The sequence below is a fragment of the Armigeres subalbatus genome, chromosome 3 (assembly GCF_024139115.2).
Source record: "Armigeres subalbatus isolate Guangzhou_Male chromosome 3, GZ_Asu_2, whole genome shotgun sequence".
In the NCBI taxonomy this organism is placed as follows: domain Eukaryota; kingdom Metazoa; phylum Arthropoda; class Insecta; order Diptera; family Culicidae; genus Armigeres; species Armigeres subalbatus.
The window spans coordinates 356,614,503-356,632,916 of record NC_085141.1 but is presented as its reverse complement, the minus strand read 5'-3'; the positions used below and the strand labels follow the sequence as shown (position 1 = coordinate 356,632,916).

General features: G+C 44.9%; 1 protein-coding gene across 5 annotated transcripts in view; it reads right to left on the bottom strand.

The window, feature by feature from the left end:
• Window positions 1-18,414, bottom strand: part of LOC134226160 (ras-related protein Rap-2a) — a 486,525-nt gene that overhangs the window by 445,205 nt on the left and 22,906 nt on the right. Inside the window, exons 2-3 of one of the 5 annotated variants that reach the window (XM_062706750.1) lie at window positions 2,868-3,630; window positions 1,841-2,316 (exon numbers count right to left, since the gene is read on the bottom strand). In XM_062706750.1, the coding sequence (XP_062562734.1) occupies window positions 1,841-1,975 (135 nt within the window). In that variant the 5' untranslated portion in view covers window positions 1,976-2,316; window positions 2,868-3,630. The other 4 variants (XM_062706751.1, XM_062706752.1, XM_062706754.1 and 1 more) reach the window with 4 other exon arrangements.

Below are 18,414 nucleotides of genomic sequence, written 5' to 3'. Positions count from 1 at the left end.
AATGTGTCCATTCGACGTTTGTTCTTTTGATCGTTTGTCCCGCAGCCCTTCATACACTGTGTTGGTTATAGATGGCAGGGTTCAATTGGCTTTGATTTACTGATCGCCATGAATATTATGTACAAGACAAAATTATGATATAAATAAATACACATTTATCAAAACATTATCAATAAGTTTTGAATGGAATAATATTACATCCCTCCCGTATTTTTTTCCGAGATATCCCCTAGGGACAGTGAAGGTACCCCAGATCGAGAAATGTTGATCTGCATTATACATATATTTATTTAATTGTAAATGATATTAAAGTTTTTGTCTTAATTGATCCCGGAGAAGATACTACTTTTTAAGTTCATTTAACGGGATTACCGTTAAGGGGCCCTCCTTAGCCGTGCGGTAAAACGCACGGCTACGAAACAAGACCATGCTGAGGGTGGCTGGGTTCGATTCCCGGTGCCGGTCTAGGCAATTTTCGGATTGGAAATTGTCTCGACTTCTCTGGGCATAAAAGTATCATCGTGTTAACCTCATGATATACGAATGCAAAAATGGTAACTTGGCTTAGAAACCTCGCAGTTAATAACTGTGGAAGTGCTTAATGAACACTAAGCTGCGAGGCGGCTCTGTCCCAGTGTGGGGATGTAATGCCAGAAGAAGAAGAAGACCATAGAATAAATGATATTCAAAAACAAAAATCTGAATTCAAATTTTTTTTTAAATTTGTTTTAAATTTCATTGGCCGTGCTATATTTCTGTGATTCTTCTTTTCCTCTGGAGACAGTGTTCGTTCATTCGGTTCTCCGAGCGTACTGGGTGAGTGTATTTGATGAACTCCTGCACAAGTATATTGTTCCTCTCGATATGAAATGAATGTCTCGTCCCGCGCGAGTCCTTGTTTCGGAATAGAGCGAGAAGTGTCACGCGACGCGACAACGAAACAGGATCTGTCGTCTCAACTCGTGGGTGACGTCTCTCCTCCGACGAACCGACCGCTGGACACAGCTAAGACACATCTCGACGGCAATGTTAATATACGTCGAGCTACGAGAACTTCGCGAGCCGTAAAGGTGGCGGTACTATTCAATGAATTTTGATCATGGCGTCGTGGGCAGCAAATTTAAATTATTTTCTATGAGGTGACACTTTGCACAATTCAATATCTTAATTCGGTACGGACGGATTCCGATGAAATTTGGATACAAATTGTAGAATTTTCTGATGATTCGTGCAAATGATGGTTGGATTTACTGAACGAAGGTGTTTTACCCCAACGCGGCTTATTTGTTATGCCCTTAGCAAGGACTTGGCCTTTTCGGTAATAATTAGAAAATAATATAACGTGGGTTAAACTAGCAATATTTTAGTTTCTTAAGTCTTGCGTTATACAAAAATAACTCCACTCGATTCCCTGAAATATCCGCGAAACCCATAGAAAATGCCACGACAAATCCCTTTAATATTCTTCGAATGGCCTACATTAGATTAGATATCTCATAATCGAACAGTTCTAGGAAATGCTTTAATGGGCCAAAACTATTCTGTTGATTATCCTTCTTTTTAACTAGTCCACTAGTCCCATATATGTCCATTGAATAAGATATCTCATAAAGTTTTAATAATTGTGTGATTGAGAAACTTTAAGCTTTCTACAACTATGTTCAAAAGGTCAAATCATTGATATTAAATGTTATTTGACGGGTAGATAAAAGCTTGGCTCGTAACTACTACTGAAAATTTTTGGGATGAGAAATTCTTTGGGAATTATTCGGAAAATTTCCGTATTTTTTTTCTAAGAATCTTTGTATTGAAGGAAAGTTTGATTATCCCTCACACCTACCTCTATTTCTTTCCGGTAGAAATCCTCAATCGTCGGGTCGTACTTTTCGATGAAGCAACCGGATACGAACTGCACGGTGAGGGCCGATTTGCCAACACCACCGGAGCCCAGTACAACGACCTTGAATTCGCGCATGTTGCCGTCCTGTGGTTGCTGCTGCTTCTGCTACTGCTACTCGAACGCCACAGGGCTGTGAGTCGTGATCGCAGGGGCGTGTGATCGCGCTCGCTTGCCCACAACACACTATTCGTTGTTGGCGATCGCACTCGAGTTGATCGCGCCTCGGACACGGATTATCAAACCCGATTGATAATAACAACAAAACACGCTCGCCCGCTCGCTCACTCACTCACACTCGCTTCCCAGCGAATCAATTGGGAAGGATTGAAAGCGAAACAGATTTCAGTAAACTTTCCACGCTTTTATGCTTTTCTGAACTTTTTCACATAGAAAACACAAACACTGCAGCGACGGCACTGTAGGAGGAAAAATGAAAATGATTAAAGATAATAACAACCGCGCAGCATTGAATTTGCGTTTTTCTTGTTTTCTTCTCTCGCTCTTCGTCAGGGCGGTCTTCCTATTTCGCCATCATCACAAACGCGCTCGATTGAGATTGCGAAAGAAAAACTTTTTATCGCTCTCGATGCACGTTTCGCATCGCCTACTCTGCTGATCGCACGTCTTCAACTTTCTTCCGATCCGAACGCTTACTCGCCGCACCAAAGATTGCTGATGCAGAGCACTGCACTCGCGCCCACTATATTTACTAAGCTGAATGGTGAGTGTCCTACACTGCAACGAGACCAGTCAGAGTATGATTCCTCACCACGATTCCGATCATAACAACAATACATGCGTGCTTCTTTCTTTTCAACTCTGCGCTGTTTTCCTGGAATCACTGATAACGTGCCAATGAACGAACGATTGTTGATGCAATTGCTAATCGGCGCGGTTGTGTTGTTTCTTCGTTCACCGAGAGCGAATGTTGACCGCCGAGTACAGCCCCACACCACCCAACACTCACATCCACATCAAAACACTTCCACTGCACTGGGGGATGAGATACCGATCGGGGAAGGCGGGCGAATGTTGCTTTCACGCCACGCAAAGCGATGATAACAGACCACCACCACCGCAACTGGGCAACCAACCGGCCGATGATTAAGAAACAATGAACTGACTGTACACCAAATTACATCGAATACAACGACGGCCACACACCACAATGGAGGATTAAAAACGGACGACAAGACACACGGAGATAACGGATCACATGTACACAGCAGTTTAAGATCGTTGACTGCGCGCGGTAATTATCGTGGCAAATTCCGTGGAAAAAGTCGTAAAAGTCGTTCTGGACTATTGTTTCCGATGGGCTGCTAATTTCGGCGCGGAATTCTGCCTTTGTTTCACCATCGAGGGCCGCTGATAGTAATCATTATTCTGATTGCGTTGCACGGCCACGGCACGGACGACCCGGTCGGTGAGGTTGCTTCCCGTCTACCGGTGGAAGGGGCCGGCGGTTGGCTTCTTTGCAATGCGATTCCGCTCGTTCAGCAGTCGTTCATTACAAGTGCGTTTTGCTGGTGCGACTATGCCGACGAGTTCGTCCAAGAAGTGTGACGGAAACGGTCGGTGATCCGATTTTGGTGAAGGTGGTCCCGGTTCGCGCATTAGATTCGGTTGGCGAATTTGATATGAGACGGCTGATGCGGCGGGGTTTTGTTGTGGCCAGCTCGACGCGGTTACGATCGTTTCCCAGAGGTTTGATTTAGCGGTGCCAAATGCTGGAAGAGAAGTGAGAGAGGAGAAAGTAACGTTAGAATAATTTTACGAAACATTATTATTTTATTGGTTGGTTTAACTTGTTGATCAATAAAAAAGTGAATAGTGTTGCTTATAGATAGTGGAATGCTACTATCTATAGTGTGGCTCAATCTTCTTCTTCTATATCAGCGGTTCTCAACGTTTGCCCCAGGTTGTCCTGAAGAAAAATGCGTAATAACGGATGTATTACAATTCCAATAAAAACTTATTGAAACAAATTTAAAATTTCTTATATCAAAATTTTGTTTTGTGCATCATATACATGGCGATCAGTAGTTTACAGAATTTGAATCCTGTCTACCCCAAGCAGAGGAATGTACGAAGCGCTGTGGGACAAAAGATCATAAGGACAAAACGTCGAAATTTCAAAAAATCTTTTTTTTAATCTTTCGTTTATTTGGAAGGCTCATTTGCCGTGAAGCGTTACGAAGCCGAAATCAAGTTTTACAATACATTTCTTGATTCTTATACATAGTGTTAGCTTTGGGGAAATGAGAGACTGTAATCTACCTCATCGAGACAAAAAAAAAATGAATAATATGATTCCGAACTAAATTCAGGAATCTAAAGGATTGGAATCCTCCAGTTGAATCATGGCCTTTTTTCCGAAATGCTCAGTTGCTATTACGTTACAAGAAGCTTGAAAACCTGCTTTCAAAAGGCTCCTGCCAATTATCTCGGAAGCCTCGTTTCAAGAGGCTCGAAAGCCTTATTTCAAGAGGCTCGGAAGCCTCCTTTCAAGAGACTCCGAAGTCCTTTTCAAGAGGTTCGAATGCCTCTTTTCAAGAAGTTCCCAATTTTTCAAGAGGCTTGGAAGCCTTCTTTCCAGAGGTTCGGAAGCCTTTTTTCAAGAAGCTCGGAAGCCTTCTTTCAAGAGGTTTGGAAGCCTCCTTTCAAGAGGTTTGGAAGCCTCCTTTCAAGAGATTTAGAAGCCTCCTTTCAAAAGGCTCGGAAGCCTCCATTCAAAAGGCTCGGAAGCCTCCTTTCAAGAGGCTCGGAAGCCTCCTTTCAAGAGGCTCGGAAGCCTCCTTTCAAGAGACTCCGAAGTCCTTTTCAAGAGGTTCGAATGCCTCTTTTCAAGAAGTTCACAATTTTTCAAGAGGCTTGGAAGCCTTCTTTCCAGAGGTTCGGAAGCCTTCTTTCAAGAAGCTCGGAAGCCTCCTTTCAAGAGGCTCGGAAGCCTCCTTTCAAAAGGCTCGGAAGCCTCCTTTCAAAAGGCTCGGAAGCCTCCTTTCAAAAGGCTCGGAAGCCTCCTTTCAAGAGGTTTGGGAGCCTCCTTTCAAGAGATTTAGAAGCCTCCTTTCAGAAGGCTCGGAAGCCTCCTTTCAAAAGGCTCGGAAGCCTCCTTTCAAGTGGCTCGGAAGCCTCCTTTCATCAGGCTCGGAAGCCTCCTTTCAAGATACTCCGAAGTCCTTTTCAAGAGGCTCGAATGTCTCTTTTCAAGAAGTTCGCAATTTTTCAAGAGGCTTGGAAGCCTTCTTTCCAGAGGTTCGGAAGCCATCTTTCAAGAAGCTCGGAAGCCTCCTTTCAAGAGGCTCGGAAGCCTCCTTTCAAGAGGCTCGGAAGCCTCCTTTCAAGAGGCTCGGAAGCCTCCTTTCAAGAGGCTCGGAAGCCTCCTTTCAAAAGGCTCGGAAGCCTCCATTCAAAAGCTTCGGAAGCCTCCTTTCAAAAGGCTCGGAAGCCTCCTTTCAAAAGGATCGAAAGCCTCCTTTCAAAAGGCTCGGAAGTTTCCTTTCAAAAAGCTCGGAAGCCTTCTTTCAAAAAGCTCGCAAGCCTCCTTCAAAGAGGCTCGGAAGCCTCCTTTCAAGAGGCTCGGAAGCCTACTTTCAAGAGGCTCTGAAGTCCTTTTCAAGAGGTTCGAATGCCTTCAGAAGTTTGCAATTCAAGAAGTTTGCAATTTTTCAATAAAAAAATTTCAAGAGGCTTGGAAGCCTTCTTTCCAGAGGTTCGGAAGCCTTTTTTCAAGAAGCTCGGAAGCCATCTTTCAAGAGGTTTGGAAGCCTCCTTTCAAGAGATTTAGAAGCCTCCTTTCAGAAGGCTCGGAAGCCTCCTTTCAAAAGGCTCGGAAGCCTCCTTTCAAAAGGCTCGGAAGCCTCCATTCAAAAGGCTCGGAAGCCTCCATTCAAAAGGCTCGTAATCCTCCTTTCAAGAGGCTCGGAAGCCTCCTTCCAAGAGGCTCGGAAGCCTCCTTCCAAGAGGCTCGGAAGCCTCCTTCCAAGAGGCTCGGAAGCCTCCTTCCAAGAGGCTCGGAAGCCTCCTTTCAAGAGGCTCGGAAGCCTCCTTCCAAGAGGCTCGGAAGCCTCCTTTCAAGAGGCTCGGAAGCCTCCTTTCAAGAGGCTCGGAAGCCTCCTTTCAAGAGGCTCGGAAGTCCTTTTCAAGAGGCTCGAATGCCTCTCTTCAAGAAGTTTGCAATTTTTCAATAGGCTTGGAAGCCTCCTTTCCAGAGGTTCTGAAGCCTTCTTCCAAGAGACTCAGGAAGCCTCCTTCAAGAGGCTCGGAAACCTCCTTTCAAGAGGCCTGGAACCTTTTTTTTCAAGAGGCTCAGAAGCCTCCTCTCAAGAGGCTCAGGAAGCCTCCTCTCAAGAGCTCAAGCCTCCTCTCAAGAGGCTCAGGAAGCCTCCTTTCAAGAGGCCTGAAACCTTTTTTTCAAGAGGCTCAAGCCTTCTATCAAGAGGTCTGGAAGCCTCCTTTCAAGAGGCTCGGAAGCCTCCTCTCAAGAGGCTCGGAAGCCTCCTTTCAAGAGGCTCGGAAGCCTCCTCTCAAGAGGCTCGGAAGCCTCCTTTCAAGAGGCTCGGAAACCTTTTTTTTTTCAAGAGGCTCAGAAGCCTTCTATCAAGAGGTTCGGAAGCCTCCTTTCAAGAAACTCGGAAGCCTCCTTTCAAGAGGCTCGGAAGCCTCCTTTCAAGAGGCTCGGAAGCCTCCTTTCAAGAGGCTCGGAAGCCTCCTTTCAAGAGGCTGGAAGCCTCCTTTCAAGAGGCTCAGGCCTTCTTTCAAGAGGCTCAGAGGCCTTCTTTCAAGAGGCGCCTGGAAGCCTCCTTTCAAGAGGCTCAGGCCTCCTTTCAAGAGAGCCCGGAAGCCTCCTTCAAGAGGCTCGAAGCCTCCCTTTCAAGAGGCTCAGGAAGCCTCCTTTCAAGAGGCCTCAAGCCTCCTTTCAAGAGGCTCAGAAGCCTCCTTTCAAGAGCTCAGGAAGCCTCCTTTCAAGAGGCCTGGAAGCCTCCTTTCAAGAGGCCTGGAAGCCTCCTTCAAGAGGCTCAGAAGCCTCCTTTCAAGAGGCTCAAGCCTCCCATCAAGAGGCCTGGAAGCCTCCTTCAAGAGGCTCAGAAGCCTCCTTTCAAGAGGCTCAGAGGCCTTCTTTCAAGATGCCTGGAGGCCTTCTTTCAAGATGCTCAGAAGCCTCCTTTCAAGAGGCTCAGAAGCCTCCCTTTCAAGAGGCTCGAAGCCTCCCTGTCAAGAGGCTCTGGAAGCCTCCATTCAAGAGGCTGGAATCTTCCTTTTAAGAGGCTCAGGAAGCCTCCTTTTAAATGGATCGGAAGCCTCCTTTTAAGAAGTTTGGAAGCCTCCTTTCAAGAGGCTCGGAAGCCTCCTTTCAAGAGGCTCGGAAGCCTCCTTTCAAGAGGCCTGGAAGCCTCCTTTCAAGAGCTCAGGAAGCCTCCTTTCAAGAGGGCTCTAAAGCCTCCTTTCAAGAGGGCTCGAAAGCCTCCTTTCGAGAGGCTCAGCAGCCTCTTTCAAGAGGCTCAGCAGCCTCCTTTCAAGAGGCTCAGAAGCCTCCTTTCAAGAGGCTCAGGAGGCCTCCTTTCAAGAGCTCAGGAAGCCTCCTTTCAAGAGCTCGGAAGCCTCCTTTCAAGAGGCTCGGAAGCCTCCTTTCAAGAGGCTCGGAAGCCTCCTTTCAAGAGGCTCGGAAGCCTCCTTTCAAGATGCTTGGAAGCTTCCTTTCAAGAGGCTCGGAAGCCTCCTTTCAAGAGGCTCGGAAGCCTCCTTTCAAGAGGCTCTGAAGTCCTTTTCAAGAGGTTCGAATGCCTCTCTTCAAGAAGTTTGCAATTTTTCAATAGGCTTGGAAGCCTTCTTTCCAGAGGTTCTGAAGCCTTCTTCCAAGAGACTCGGAAGCCTCCTTTCAAGAGGCTCGGAAACCTCCTTTCAAGAGGCTCGGAAACCTTTTTTTTTTCAAGAGGCTCGGAAGCCTCCTTTCAAGAGGCTCGGAAACCTTTTTTTTTCAAGAGGCTCGGAAGCCTCCTCTCAAGAGGCTCGGAAGCCTCCTCTCAAGAGGCTCGGAAGCCTCCTTTCAAGAGGCTCGGAAACCTTTTTTTCAGAGAGAAGCCTCTATCAAGAGGCTCAGAAGCCTCCTTTCAAGAGCTCAAAGCCTCCTTTCAAGAGGCTCAGAGCCTCCTTTCAAAAAGCTCGGAAGCCTCCTTTCAAGAGGCTCAGAAGCCTCCTTTCAAGAGGCTCAGGAAGCCTCCTTTCAAGAGGCCTGGCCTTCAAGAGGCCTCCTTTCAAGAGGCCTGGAAGCCTCTTCAAGAAGCCTCCTTTCAAGAGGCCTCAGCCTCCTTCAAGAGGCCTGAAGCCTCCTTCTCAAGAGGCCTGGAAGCCTCCTTTCAAGAGGCCTGGAGGCCTTCTTTCAAGAGGCTCTGGAAGCCTCCTTCAAGAGGCTCAAAGCCTCCTTTCAAGAGGCCTGGAAGCCCCCGTTCAAGAGGGTCGGAAGCCTCCTTTCAAGAGGCTCGGAAGCCTCCTTTCAAGAGGCTCGGAAGCCTCCTTTCAATAGGCTCGGAAGCCTCCTTTCAAGAGGCTCGGAAGCCTCCTTTCAAGAGGTTCGGAAGCCTCCTTTCAAGAGGCTCGGAAGCCTCCTTTCAAGAGGCTCAGAAGTCTCCTATCAAGAGGCTCGGAGGCCTTCTTTCAAGATGCTCGGAGGCCTTCTTTCAAGATGCTCGGAAGCCTCCTTTCAAGAGGCTCGGAAGCCTCCTTTCAAGAGGCTCGGAAGCCTCCTGTCAAGAGGCTCGGAAGCCTCCATTCAAGAGGCTCGGAATCTTCCTTTTAAGAGGCTCGGAAGCCTCCTTTCAAGAGGATCGGAAGCCTCCTTTTAAGAGGCTCGGAAGCCTCCTTTCAAGAGGCTAGGAAGCCTCCTTTCAAGAGGCTCGGAAGCCTCCTTTCAAGAGGCTCGGAAGCCTCCTTTCAAGAGGCGTGCAAGCCTCCTTTCAAGAGGCTCAGGAAGCCTCCTTTCAAGAGGCCTGGCAGCCTCCTTTCAAGAGGCTCGGAAGCCTCCTTTCAAGAGGCTCGGAAGCCTCCTTTCAAGAGGTTCGGAAGCCTCCTTTCAAGAGGCTCAAGCCTCCTTTCAAGAGGCTCAGAAGCCTCCTTCAAGAGGCCTGGAAGCCTCCTTTCAAGAGGTCTGAAGCCTCCTTTCAAGAGGCCTGAGCCTCCTTTCAAGATGCTTGGAAGCTTCCTCTTCAAGAGCTCAGGAAGCCTCCTTTCAAGAGGCTCGAAGCCTCCTTTCAAGAGGCTCAGGAAGCCTCCTTCAAGAGGCCTGGAAGCCTCCCTTTAAGAGGCTCAGAAGCCCCCCTTCAAGGGGCTCAAGCCTCCTTCACAGGCTCAGGCCTCCTTTCAATAGGCTCAGAAGCCTCCTTTCAAGAGGCTCTGGAAGCCTGCTTTCAAGAGGCTGGAAGCCTCCTTTCAAGAGGCTCAGAAGCCTCCTTTCAAGAGGCCTGGAAGCCTCCTTTCAAGAGGCCTCGAAGCCTCCTTTCAAGAGGCCTGGAAGCCTCCTTTCAAGAGGCCTGAAGCCTCCTTCAAGAGGCTCTGGAAGCCTCCTTTCAAGAGGCCTGAAGCCTTCTTTCCAGAAGCTCGGAAGCCTCCTTTCAAGAGGCTCGGAAGCCTCCTTTCAAGAGGATCGGAAGCCTCCTTTTAAGAGGCTCGGAAGCCTCCTTTCAAGAGGCTCGGAAGCCTCCTTTCAAGAGGCTCGAAAGCCTCCTTTCAAGAAGCTCGTAAGCCTCCTTTCAAGAGGCTCGGAATCCTCCTTTCAATAGACCTCCGACTCCGAAGTCCTTTTCAAGAGGTTCGAATGCCTCTTTTCAAGAAGTTCGCAATTTCTCAAGAGGCTTAGAAGCCTTATTTCCAGAGGTTCGGAAGCCTTCTTTCAAGAGGCTCGGAACAGTGATGGGAAATGTCAAAAAAATGTCATGGGGTTGCTATTACTAATTTGCTAATAACTTTTTTCAAAAGTCTTTTACAACTCAGATTTTTTTATTAACATGTAATGCTTAAAGGATCCTACAACTTTGCCAAACAGGTCATTGTTCTAAATATACAGTGTGAGGCATGATAACGAATTTAAAAAAATGTCACGGAATGTCATGACATTAATGCCATTTGACACTAATTCGGCTCTCACGCCGCCATTTTCAGTTTTAGAGCAATGACCTATTAGAAAAAGTTTAAGTATCCTTTGAGTGCTTTATGTTTATATAAAACATACGATTGTAAATTACTTGTGAACAAAGTTATTAACAAATTAGTCCCATGACATCGATATGACATTTCCCGTCACTGGCTCGGAAGCCTCCTTTCAAGAGGTTTGGAAGCCTCCTTTCAAGAGGTTTGGAAGCCTCCTTTCAAAAGGCTCGGAAGCCTCCTTTCAAAAGCAAAATGGATGAAAGTGCCATCGGTGGCCGATTGATCACATATAATAAATTGAATCCACCGTTAAAAAGGTGAACGATAGATGTGTTGAGTGAGATGTCTGTTTCTCTGTGGCAATGTCATGAAAGAATGTTGTACTTTGCTTTAGAATTTAAATTTTCAAAATTATTTTAATAGATATATGCAAAGAATAATGACTAGTCGATCAAATAATCATATTTCTTTAATCCACTGAGTGTAAAGTGGTGATAAACGCCAAAATAAAGCAGATATTGCACACTTTCATGCCCTGTTACAGATTTTTTTTAAATTTTTCCAAGTTCCCCAAAAACAAAATCCAACAAGTGACTACCGCGATTTCCTCTTAGTCTATTCTTGCTACTGTTTCCTGACTCCATCGATTTACGCCTTATCATCATGCGTTGAATCGGTTATTGTTTTTATTGCTCTGTGCTGATGATTGCGATAAAGTGGACGAGTGATTCCTTCACCTCTCGATTGCTTCATTTCCCGATAAGTGCGATGATGAATGCTCCAAGTTGTGCGAGCAGCGTGATAGCTTCCCTTCCTCCCTTTTAGCAAATATTGACTTCTGTTATCAGATTTCCTCCGAGTGAGTGAGGCGCGAGGCTATTGAGTGCACCGCACTCAATCAGCTCCGCGTTTGATTGGGGAGTTGATGAATCTCAGAGTCATAGACAGTTATCATATGATGTGATAGCGCGGTAGTCGGTCCGAGTTATGGGAAAAGACAGAAAAACACCTTATAAATCAAATTCGGATTCCGTTTTTTGCCAGGGCAAATGGTACGAGGGGGCTGTCACCGCCTTCAGCCCCAACAACTTCATTCACCCGCAGCACTGCTGTTCGATGACTTTCGTCTTGGTTATTCTCGCTGTGCCTGGTGGAGTCTTATCAGTTGCAATGGAACAGTCGCACGTATATTCAAATACTCATACTTCTGGAGTGTCTCTCAGCCCCATGATGTACGGTTGCTGTTGCTGTTTCCCCGAGAAAACTTTGCACTTTACGGACTGCCAGATATGATAAGAATAAAGAATGACTTGACTCGAGCAGGAAGGTGATAAGGGTCTCCAGCTGATCAATTTGTAACTTGACACTTGATGAGTTCAAACAGGGCTGAGATTCCAAGCGGAAAATTGTATTGATTACAATCGTTTTTTTTTTACCATTACGTATTGTCACAGAGAACAGACATTTAGGGAACTTTTTTTTCTCAAAACAATAAGCAATCAAACCGAACATTAACGCCTTCAACCTTGACATTGCAACTTGAAATCTCATCTTGACAACACTAGCGCGCAATGGCAGTTTTATTTTATTATGCTAGTGTCGAATCCGCACAAGATGACGACGACATTGCAAATCATTTCAAAACGAACGGTACAACGTTCCACGCAACACAGTGAAGGCAACTGCAAAATCTGTTCTCTGTGGTATTACCTCCAGAATGGTAGTGCACACACCATAATGAACATTGATATTTCACAAATGCATTAAATTATTGTCCTACCCGTGCTTAACTTGCTGAAACTGAAATTTTGACTACACCGAAAACTGACTGACAGCTGTTTGTTTTGATCGACAAAGTCGAATGAGCCGCTGAATTTTAACCATTTTAGCCATCTTCTTCTGCTCTGCTATGGTGCGTGATCGATCCCCAACTTTTATAAATGGCATCCATTCACAAAAAAATGTGTACGGAGATGTGGCATATGCATCGTTGTCGTTGCTCACGAGAAACTCGCGCATGCGGCGGCAGATTCGGGGTTTGTTGTTTCCATTCCTCGCTTCACTTTCTGTTGTGTATGTTTTCCATTTTTCATCCACCACCGTTTGGCGCTGCATTTCCACCACCCAATTGGATTATTTTTTCCTCCGGCTGGAAATTTCACCAACCCGACGCACCTTACCGAGAAAAGCCGGACAGATTGTAAGTTTTGCCGACTGTCGGTAAAACAACGAGCTGATGCATAAAGCAGCGGTGCGAAGGGAGCAAACAAGAAAAACCATTGCAAACATTCATCCAAGCAGACCAGGCAGCAACAGCAAAAATGTGGGTACCTACTCATGTTGAAATGACAGCCGCCACCGCCGCCGCTGCCTACCTGCCCACTACAGTCGTGTCGTATGGCGTGTGTTGCTCCAGCCGCTGGCAGCACATTCGTCTGTTTCTTGTGTCGTTCCTTGCGAGGGTGGTAAAAACAAAAACAACAGCAAGGCTGCCGCTACTTCGTTGCCTTTGTATGGTTACTTTCCACTTGCAAGAACTTTTACATCAGTAACACCATAGCGATGGATGGACGGACGGACGGATACGGCACACGTCCACCAACACATCGCCCATATAGCCCCACAGTATCAGTTCGCACAGGCAATGATGGTTGGTCCGTTCCACCAACACCACTTCGCGAAACGCACCCACACCGTGACCAACCCGCACCGCACTCTGTTGCTCGATGCGATAGTGCTGCCACACCGCGGTGCGAACTGCCTTTTGTAATGTGCGGTTACTTTGATTGAAAGATCATTACCGCGAGGCGACGTTTTGCACTTTGGTGGAGTTATTCATCGAAGCAGCCCCAATCAACCGGCGGAATTGGCGGAGGAGGGCTCAGTTTCACGGATGACTAGATGCACGGCTCTCACTCAATCACTGATATTTTATCGAACGAAGCTCGACTCGTGAGGCGATGCAACAACGAGAACAACAACAACTGCTACAGTAGTGGCGCCCAAGTCTATCAAGGCGATGCGATGGTTGGGGGCGCATTTGCGAACGGGAGGTAATTTTGCACTCGCACTTTCTGGATGATTGCTCAAGCGGCGGTTGTTCGGTTGAGGTTAAAAGGGGGCGCGAACGAGGAAATTGGTTGCTTGCCGTTGTTATTGGTTTTCAATGCCTTGGTAACTCGATAACGATACAAATTGGGAGTTTTTTTTAAAGGGGAACACCTTTGTATTCAAAGTTTGTCAAAGACAGGCTGATGTCGGATGACTCCAATATTATGCGTCTAGCAGAGCTGTAGTTGTAAACTAGTTAGTCGCCTATTTTAGGAGGGGCGCCAATATATTAGGGCATTTGTGAGGGCGCATATTCAGCAACTGAACGAAATTTGGCAAAATTGATGTATGTAAAATAGCCTCATAGCCTTACGTGGGCTTTCCTTAGCCGTGCGATAAGATGCACGGCTACAAAGCAAGACCATGCTGAAGGTGGCTGGGTTCGATTCCCGGTCCGGTCTAGGAAATTTTCTCGACTTCCCTGGGCATAAAAGTATCATCGTATTAGCCTCATGATACGAATGCAAAAATGGTAACTTGGTTTAGAAACCTCGCAGTTATGAACTGTGGAAGTGCTGAATGAACACTAAGCTTCGCGGCGACAATGTCCCAGTGGGAGATGTAATGCCAATAATTGAAGATGCATCATAGAAGTAGTGGTAGTAGATTTTTGAATTACATGGTGAACTACAATCTACATCTTTCGATCTTCTTTGAAGAAGATCCACTAATTGTTCCAGGGAGAGCACGATAAACTTTTTAAGGCAGAATATTTCTGGAAACTTAACATTCATCTTTGTTGACAGAAGGTTAATATTTGTCCTACCGATTGGTTTGAACATATTATTGATTGAATAAACAATGAACAATCACTTGTCATAAGACGAGTTGGTATAGTCCTATTGAATTCTACCACTTAATTGTATCTTGACAGATACGTATTTCGACCTCAACAGTAAGGCCGTCTTCAGTGTCTCGTACTTGACTCGACTAGTCGAGTTACTGTTGAGGTCGAAATACGTATATGTCAAGATACAATTAAGTGGTGGAATTCAATGGGACTGTACAAACTCGTCTTATGACAAGTGAAAACATTCCACTAAAAAGCTCAAAATAATTTTCTTTAACAATGAATAATGTTGATCGAATAATAAGTTTGATTGATTCAACAGTCACTCGATTAATTCAACAATATGTATTGCTGATGCAATAACATTTAAAAGTTCAGAACAATAATAAATTATTATTTCCCAACAACTAACAATCACTGTCAGAGTTAAACTGGGCACGTTTATAACAAATCCTGAAAAAAACTTCGGGAAGAAATTGGGCATTCCTTCCTAAATTATTTTAAACATTCTTTGGATTTTTTATTTTCTCTAGGTTCGTCTTCGGAAATTCATGCATTGCATGATCATTTTTGTGGATCATTTTTTAGATCTTGATTCTACTTCTGGCCACTTCCGGGAAAATCCGGAAGTCGAAGAAAGCGGTTTTGAAGTTTGTTTCATAAGTTGAAGTTCGTTACCAAAGCTGTTAGTTGTACGCACATTTCGACTTTTCAAAATCAGATCAAGAAAAAAACAATCATAGGTTTGCCTCTAATATAATTTTGAACCTTATTGGTCATGTTTCAGGCACCCGGAACCAGTTCCGGGATAGACCTGTGCGCCGATTGCAATTTAATTGGCGGCGGCGTGATGAATAATTTTGAGTAAGCGGTGGCGGCGTGCCGACGTCCCACCATTGGTGATCGGAGGAAGCGGTGCGGAATTTACTGCATCATTTCGTTCGGAAGTTCCTTCAAGAATTCCACCCGAAGTTCGTTTAGGAAGCTCTTTCAAAAATTCCTCCGAAAGTTCTTTCTGAAATATCTTCGGAAGTTCCTTCAGAAATACCTGCTGAAGGTCCTTCAGGAATTCCTCCAGAAGATCCTTCAGCAATTCCTCTGCAAGATCCTTCAGCTTTTCCTCCAGAAGTTCCTTCAGCAACTCCTGCGGAAGTTTCTCCGGAAAATCCGTCAGTAATTCCTCTGGAATCTCCTTCAGGAATTCCTCCAGAAGTTTCTCCAGGAATTCGTCCAGAAGTTCCTTCATGAATTCCTTCGGAACTTCCTTCAGGAATACCTCCAAAAATTCCTCCAACAATTGCTTCAAAAATACCTTCAACAACTCCTCCGGAAGTTCCTTCCTTCCTTTCTTTAGAAAGTTTTCAGGAATACTTCCGACAGTTCCATCTAAATACCACCGAAAATTCCTCCAGGAATTCATCCGAAAAATCCACCAGCAGTTCCTTCAGCTACTTACCCGGAAGTTCCTACTGCAATTCTTCGGAGAGTTCCTTCAACAATTCCTCCGTAAGTTCATTCAAGAATATCTCCGGACGTTCCTTCAAGAATACTTCCGGAATTTCCTTCTTCAGGGATTCCTGAAGAAACTCCAGGAGCAATTTCTTGAAGGAATTTCCGGAGGAATTCCTGAAGGAACTGCCAGAAGAACTCCTGAAGGAACTTCCGGAGAAATTCTGGAAAGAACCTCCGGAAAAATTCTTGAAGGAACTTCCGAAGAAATTGCTGAAGGAACTTCCGAAGAAATTGCTGAAGGAACTTCAGGAGGAATTGCTCGGGGATTTTCCGGAGGAACTCCTGAAGTTACTTCTGGGAGAGTTTCAGTAGGATCTTCCGAAATCTTGAAGGATATTCCGAAAGAATTCTTGAAAGAAATTCCGAAAGAATTCCTGAAGAAACTTCCTAAGGAATTCCTGAAAAAACTTCCTAAGGAAATCCTTGAGGAACTCTTATAGGAACTTCCAAAGGAATTCTTGAAGGAACTTCCGAAGAAATTCCTGAAGTAACTTCCAAAGAAATTTTTTAAAGAACATCCGGGGGAATTCCTGAAAGATCTTTTGGAGGAATTGCTGAAGGAACTTTCGGAGGAATTCCTGGAGGAACTTCCGGAGGTATTCCTGGAGGAACTTCCGGATAAATTCCTGGAGGAACTTCCGGAGAAATTCCTGGAAGGTCTTCCGGAGGAATTCGTGGAGGAACTTCCGGAGGAATTCCTGGAGGAACTTCCGGAGGAATTCCTGGAGGAACTTCCGGAGGAAGTCCTGGAGGAACTTTCGGAGGAATTCCCGAAGGAACTTCCGGAGGAATTCCTGGAGGAACTTCCGGGGGTATAAAAAGACGATATTGGTACGAATAACAAACATAAAAGTCAAAAATGTTCTAAATGGACACCCGACAGACCCCACTGGGATTCCGTATAAATTCGGAACCGGTGGACCGACATATCCAATCGATCGATCCTCTGAATCTATGATAATTTCTAGTTAATGTCTGAAAATTTCAACCAAATCGGTTAAAAATTGAATGAATTAGAGAAAAAACATCACCAAAATTTTGATGCACAAAAGAGGTTGGGGATGCAAAGGCTAAAGCCTGTCCACGTTAAATTTCGTACACTTTTCTTTCAGCGTAGTTTTTGAAGTATTTCACGGATCGCAGAAAAAAAAACTCTAATAAAAAAGCAGCAGGAACTGTGTGCTGTGGAGCCTGGATTCGATTCCTGCCTGGTGAGGAGAAAACTTTTCGTAAAAGAGGAAGTTCTCCACTGGTCCACTGGGTGTTGTGTGGTGGATGTCCTGTCCATTGTCTCATGGCTAAATTGTAACCGTTGGTACAATAAAATCCAATAAATTTTTAAAACGCAACATGTAAACCGAACATTCAATTATTCAAATTAAAATCGTTTCGCTCAAACCCATGGGGCAGTCCGGCATGGCCATGTTTAACGGTTGTAGGTCGACTGACTTAGTAAAATGGGGATCTGGATTTTGGCGGGAGGCTGAAGGGTTCGTAGGATGCTCTGTGGACGGCCATCGTTCACTTTTAATCAGGCGAGCGTGTAGACCAGAAGTGCTAGTGGAGTGCCAAGTAAATTCGTGAACCCGGAAAGTTAGTGCAAAAAAGTTGTACAAAGCCCACCTGAAAGAGCGTACACTTTGATTCAGGTAACTAAGAAGTTGCATAGGCAGTAAATAGGGATATAACCCAAATTGTTCTTGCCAGGACCTTTTTCAGTTTTGATTTAGTGCTTCTGGTTGGCGAGTCCGAGGACCGCCATTTCACGCTACGGTCAGTGACCTTGGTCACAAAAGGACTCAAACGTAAAGGACGATTGTTCCTCTGGCCCATAGCCATTAGCGTCAAGGAGAAAAACCTACTCGGACTCGGCGATTAAATAAAAATCTCTCCTCTTCGTTCCTTTGTTCCGTGGTATAAAATGTTTACATTCTTGCTGCATTTGGTAACATGACGTCGAATCAAGTGGAAGTGCGCAAACGCATTTTGCACGAACGGCAGCAAAACCCGACGTTGTCGGTACGCAATCTTGCCAAGAAACTAAAAATTCCGAAAAGTATCGTATTTAGTGTTTGTAAAATATTTGACCAACGCTTCCCGGATAAAAATTTACAGTAACTTGTATGACATAACCCATTGAAATACAATAGATTGTGTGACAAATAATACAAACTATTGTATGCTTATTATGAAATGTTCACGGTTGTAAAAGATCTTTATTGTACGTACATTAAAATAACAATATATTTAAATGTTTCCGATATATTCTATTATATTTTTAATTTTCGCTTATGTTTAAGGCTCAAGACTCCGTAACTCTGTTTTGAAAATTAATGACGTTATTGCTTGTTAGTATTGGTGAGGCAACTTGTACGAAAAAGTGACGAAAATTTGAGGTGGGTGGAAATAGGGTGGTAAAAGCTTGTCAGCTGCTACATAATGTTGCCAGATGCAACAAAATGTTTATTTTTTCTACATACAGTGTTGGGGAAAGTACAGTAAAACACTTTGATTCTCCGAATATTTACATTTTATCCGGTAAAATTTCGTGCACTGAGCAGTCGAGCACACTGAGACAGTTTCCCAAATGAATGTAAGACGAAATTAAGTCTTTTTTATTCTTCATCCGCAGACTGTTTGTTTGCTGCTGCGTGAGTCTCGTGCCATCCATCCACACTTTCTTGTGCGCAGTGTAAATAGAACAGAATCGAGTTGAATTAGGCTGTGGCACACAGCCTTGAAAGAGTGCTAGCCACAGATACTGATTTATTATGTAGTTCTAATCTGTAAAATGAGTAAGGAATAACGAAATGTATATTTGCCACCAAAACCGGCTACACGTTGAGAAATTATTTTACGAAAACATTGATTGTGGGGGGGAGAAAATAGTAAAAGTATGTGCTGACGTCTGCTTGGTCGTGGCTGCTGCTGCGGCTGCCGTAGTTTTGTTTTTTTG